The sequence below is a fragment of the Mandrillus leucophaeus genome, unplaced genomic scaffold (genome assembly GCF_000951045.1).
Source record: "Mandrillus leucophaeus isolate KB7577 unplaced genomic scaffold, Mleu.le_1.0 Scaffold35, whole genome shotgun sequence".
In the NCBI taxonomy this organism is placed as follows: Eukaryota; Metazoa; Chordata; class Mammalia; order Primates; family Cercopithecidae; genus Mandrillus; species Mandrillus leucophaeus.
The window spans coordinates 5,460,485-5,466,229 of record NW_012103698.1 but is presented as its reverse complement, the minus strand read 5'-3'; the positions used below and the strand labels follow the sequence as shown (position 1 = coordinate 5,466,229).

Sequence of the window (5,745 nt, the reverse complement as noted above, 5' to 3'; positions counted from 1 at the left end):
GCGGGTGCCCGGGCCCTGCGCCTTCCGCGGTTCTCTCACCCTGCCCGCCGTCGACCTCTCTTGGCCAAAGGGTTAAGTCTCAGGGAGAGGAGCGGGCTCCCGGCTACCACACCCGCGCCTTGCAGGGCAGCTGTGCCCGGCGACCTCCACCTGAGGTCGGGAAACGGGCTGCGCCTAGCGGCTCCCATGGGACCCCCTTTCCCGCAGCCGACCCGCAGCCTTCACCCCGCTGCCCGCGGCCGCTGCTCGGAGCATTGCAGTGCGGACGCCTTGTCCCCTCGCGGGCCTCTCCTGTATATATCAGAGCGCGGAGTCCGGCAGGGGAAAGGAACGGAAAGACAGTTGTGAAGTTGCCTTGACCTGCGCATTGGGGTCTCTTGGTAGCCGTCTGCAGGACTGGGCCGTAGACATGTGCCCTGCGCCCTGGACGAGGGCTGCCCATGTGGAGGTGCGCTCCGCAGGCGTGATCCGTATCGGGCCCAGACGCGGCCGCCTGGCGTCGGTGGGTGTGGGAGACGTGGGGACAGCTTTCTTACAACGTCAGTGCGCGCAGAAGACCTGGCCAAGAGGGGCGGCCCACCCGCTGCTTGTCCAGGTGATAGTGCTGATAATCTCAATTGCTAATGATGGAGTGCGGTTGTACTAAGTGCTTTCTATACATTACCTCATTTAATCCATCCTCCCTGATACAAAGAGATCACTGTTGTAAAGATGACAAAATGAAGGTTTAGAGAATAATATGCCTCAGATCATACAAGTAATAAACGGCAGAGAGAGCTCTGACTTGGACTGAGGTCTGTCTGACTCCCTGTGATCACTGCTGCCCTGCCCTAATAACACACTCATTATCACGGCCACAGACCATAACTCTAGCCACAGTCATAGTTGTCTTCCCGGCCATAGTGTTCTGGACCTTAAAGCTTTCCTCTATTTCATTTATATATTTCCTTATATTTTTATGCTACCTTGTCCTTAAAACAGAATTCAAGATAGCTTACAAGAGCACATAACCTACAAAAAGAAGTGTGTGAAATGAAAAATAAGGCACAGAAGATGGAGCCAAAAATGAACATCATTTGAAATAAATGCATCTCATAGAGTCCAATACCCTTGCTAGAGTAGGACCAAAATTTGTCTCCTGCATTTCTAGCAGTCAAGTTTAAAGAGAGGCCTTGTCTAAAGTGCAATTCCTATCACATGCAAGACCAAAAACAAAATTGCTCAAGAGAAGATCCCCCTTTCTTGATACTGAGACCAGCAAGAAATTTCTCCAGAGAATCCTCATGAACCCTGGGTGATATAAAGAACCAAGTCCTCAGTCACAGCCACAGATGCAGAAGGGGCAGGTGAATGTCAGGAGAATATTAAATAATGACACCCTTCGTCACTCACTGGGTCTAAGGCTCAAACATTTTTAGTGTTATCTATTATACAGCCTTCCTCATGCAAGCCCTACAACCTAAAGAAACAAGGTGGCAGATGTCTGAGGACGATAAAGATTCGTATCTATATATAAGTCTATCTGTCTATCTCCCAGCAGTCCTAAGTGTGCAGTCTTCGACTTTTTTCACAGAGATCTTCTCATTCTTGGGTAAACAATTACTTTTCACTGACCCCTCTACTCCAGAATGAGCTCTTTACCACTCTCTTCACTAATACTTAAATCTATAATATTTACACTTTCAATTGCCACGTAATATTCCGTGTCCCTGTCTTACCTCCACAACTAAACTAAATTTTCCGAGGTCAAGAATCAGGTCTTTTGCTTCTTTAGCTTCCACAGCTGCCAGCTTGAGGCAGTACATGTGGGACATTACTAATAAACTGCTGTGGATTTGATTTTGAAAAGCAGAATGTGCTGACCTCAAAGAAGAAAATAAGATCCTTCCTGATTATTTCTGGAGAAAGGGTTTCAGTGTTTCTTTGAAGTCCCCTGTCTATGGCAGGAGTGACAAGGTTAATGGCACTGTCCCCGGTGGCTTTCATGGGATCCCCATCACGGGTTATCCGATGCTGTCAGTATTTCTCTATTGCTTCGCCCTTGTAAATAGAACCCCTTCCATGCCATTCATTGCACTGAGTCTTTGGACAGCAAAATCTTTGTGTGTGGCAGGGGAATAATCCGGCCTTATACTGCATATGCATAGGTATGTATGCCAAATGGATGCCTTTCTGTAAATGCATCACTATATTTATATGTAAATATACATATATGCATAATACTAAATGCACACGTAGGCAGTTACATCTACACACCTACAGTCCCTGTATATACAAATGGTTGAAATCGAGGTTATTAATTCATTCAATACATGAGTCTTGCTGAGTTTTCTAAAGAAAGAGGCCTACATATGCCCAGCGAGTGTTTTTCTCTTGAACTTTCTGAGAACTCTGCACTTCATGTCCATCTGATTCTGCTTCTGGACCCCTTCGAGCTCTTTTTTGAGATTTTCTGGCTACTCCTACCTGAGCAATAAGTCTTTTCCAAACATCTAAAAAATAAGAAGTTTGTCTGTGTCTCTTTTCATCATCGGCCACATGATTAGTCTCCCTGGTGTTATATGAGGCACCTCTGACCTCAAGAACAAATTTCTTTTTTTTTTCCCCCACAAAATACATCATTTAATATAACATTCTTGTAAGGTAGCTAATGAGGATAATATTCATGCTTTTTAAAAAATTATTATACTTTAAGTTCTGGGATACATGTGCAGAACGTCCAGGTTTGTTACCTAGGTATACACATGCCACGATGGTTTGCTGCACCCATCAACCCATCATCTACATTAGGTATTTCTCCTAATGCTATCCTCCCCCAACTGCCCCCCCATCACGGACAGGCCCCAGTGTGTGCCTCCCTTTGTCCATCTGTTCTCATTGTTCAACTCCCACTTATGAGTGAGAACATGTGGTGTTTGGTTTTCAGTTCCTGTGTTAGTTGGCTGAGAATAATGGCTTCCAGCTTCATCCATGTCCCCACAGAGGACATGAACTCATCCTTTTTTATGGCTTCATAGTATTCTGTGGTATATATGTGCCACATTTTCTTTATCCAGTCTATCATTGATGGGCATTTGGATTCATTCCAAGTCTTTGCTATTGTGAACAGTGCTGCAGTAAACATACATGTGCATGTGCCTTTATAGGAGAATGAGTTATAATCCTTTGGATATATACCCCAGTAATGGGATTGCTGGGCCAAATGGTATTTCTGGTTCTAAATCCTTGAGGAATTGCCACACTGTCTTCCACAATGGTTGTACTAATTACACTCCCACCAACACTGTAAAAGCATTCCCATTTCTCCACATCCTCTCCAGCATCTGTTGTTTCCTGACTTTTTAATGATCGCTGTTCTAACTGGCGTGAAATGATATCGCACTGCAGTTTTGATTTGCATTACTCTAATGACCAGTGATGACGAGCTTTTTTTCATATGTTTCTTGGCCACATAAATGTCTTTTGAGAAGTGTCTGTTCATGTCCTTTGCCCATGTTTTGATGGGATTGTTTTTTCTTGTAAATTTGTTTAAGTTCTTTGTAGATTCTGGATACTAGCCCTTTGTCAGATGGGTAGACTGCAAAAATTTTCTCCCATTCTGTAGGTTGTCTGTTTACTCGGATGATATTTTCTTTTGCTGTGCAGAAGCTCTTTAGTTTAATTGGATCCCATTGGTCAATTTTGGCTTTTGTTGCCATTGCTTTTGGTGTTTTAGTCATGAAGTCCTTGCCCATGCCTATATCCTGAATGGTATTGCCTACGTTTTCTTCTAGCATTTTTATGGTTTTAGGTCTTACATTTAAGTCTTTAATCCATCTTGAGTTGATTTTTGTATAAGGTATAAGAAAGGGGTCCAGTTTCAGCTTTCTGCATATGGCTAGCCAGTTTTCCCTACACCATTTATTAAATAGCGAATCCTTTCCTCATTGTTTTTGTCAAGTTTGTCAAAGATCAGATGGTTGTAGATGTGTAGTGTTATTTCTGAGGCCTCTGTTCTGTTCCATTGGTCTATATATCTGTTTTGGTACCAGTACCATGCTGTTTTGGTTACTATAGCCTTGTAGTATAGTTTGAAGTCAGGTAGCATGATGCCTCCAGCTTTGTTCTTTTGGCTTAGGATTGTCTTCGCTATACAGGCTCTTTTTTGCTTCCATATGAAATTTATAGTAGGTGTTTCTAATTTTGTGAAGAAAGTCAGTGGTAGCTTGATGGGGACAGCAATGAATCTATAAATTACTTTGCGCAGTATGGCCATTTTCACAATATTGATTCTTCCTATCCATGAGCATGGAATGTTTTTCCATTTGTTTGTGTCCTCTTCTATTTCATTGAGCAGTGGTTTGTAGTTCTCCTTGAAGAGGTCCTTCACATCCCTTGTAAGATGGATTCCTAGGCATTTTATTCTCTTGGTAGCAATTGTGAATGGGAGTTTACTCATGATTTGGCTCTCTGTCTATCATTGGTGTATAGGAATGCTTGTGATTTTTGCACATTGATTTTTATATCCTGAGACTTTGCTGAAGTTGCTTATTAGCTTAAGGAGATTTGGGGCTGAGATGATGGGGTTTTCTAAATATACAATCATGTCATCTGCAAACAGAGCAATTCGACTTCCCCTCTTCCTGTTTGAATACTTTATTTATTTCTCTTGTGTGATTGCCCTGGCCAGAGCTTCCAATACTATGTTGAATAGGAGTGGTGAGAGAGGGCATCCTTGTCATGTGCTGGTTTTCAAAGGGAATGCTTCCAGCTTTTGCCCATTTGGTATGATATTGACTGTGGGCTTGTCATGAATAGCTCTTATTATTTTAAGATACATTCCATCAATACCTAGTTTATTGAGAGTTTTTAGCATGAAGTAGTGTTGAACTGTATTGAAGGTCTTTTCTGCATCCATTGAGATAATTGTGTGGTTTTTGTCATTGGTTCTGTTTATGTGATGGATTACATTTATTGATTTGCATATATTGAACCAGCCTTGCATCCCGGGGATAAAGCCAACTTGATTGTGGTGGATAAGCTTTTTGATGTGCTGCTGGATTCTGTTTGCCAGGATTTTATGGAGCATTTTCAAACTGATGTTCATCAGGGATATTGGCCTGAAATTTTCTTTTTTTTGGTGTGTGTCTCTGCCAGTTTTGGTATCAGGATGATGCTGGCCTGATAAAATGAGGTAGGGAGGAGTCCCTGTTTTTCTATTGTTTGAAACAGTTTCAGAAGGAATGTACCAGCTCCTCTTTGTACCTCTGATAGAATTTGGCTGTGAATCCATCTCATCCTGGGCTCTTTTTTTGGTTGCTAGCTTATTAATTACTGCCTCAATTTCAGAACTTGTTATTGGTCTATTCAGGGATTTGACTTCTTCCTGGTTTAGTCTTGGGAGGGTGTATGTGTCCAGGAATTTATCCATTTCTTCTAGTTTATTTGCGTAGAAGTATTTATAGTATTCTTTGATGGTACTTTGTATTTCTGTGGTATCAATGATGATATCTCCTTTATCATTTATTGTGTCTATTTGATTCTTCTCTCTTTTCTTCTTTATTAATCTGGCTAGTGGTCTATTTTGTTGATCTTTTCAAAAAACCAGCTCCTGGATTCACTACATTTTTGAAGGGTTTTTCTTGTCTCTGTCTTCTTCAGTTGTGCTCTGATCTTAGTTGTGTCTTGTCTTCAGCTAGCTTTTGAATTTGTTTAATCTTGCTTTTCTAGTTCTTTTAATTGTGATGTTAGGGTGTCGATGTTAGA

General features: G+C 41.9%; 1 protein-coding gene across 1 annotated transcript in view; it reads right to left on the bottom strand.

Annotated features, from left to right (window-relative positions):
- Positions 1-618, bottom strand: part of RASGRP1 (RAS guanyl releasing protein 1 (calcium and DAG-regulated)) — a 96,528-nt gene extending 95,910 nt beyond the window's left edge. The window contains exon 1 of the mRNA XM_011989326.1: positions 361-618. Coding sequence (XP_011844716.1) covers positions 361-368 — 8 coding nt within the window. The 5' untranslated portion in view covers positions 369-618. The remainder of the gene's footprint in view (positions 1-360) is intronic.
- Positions 619-5,745: the final 5,127 nt, after the last annotated feature.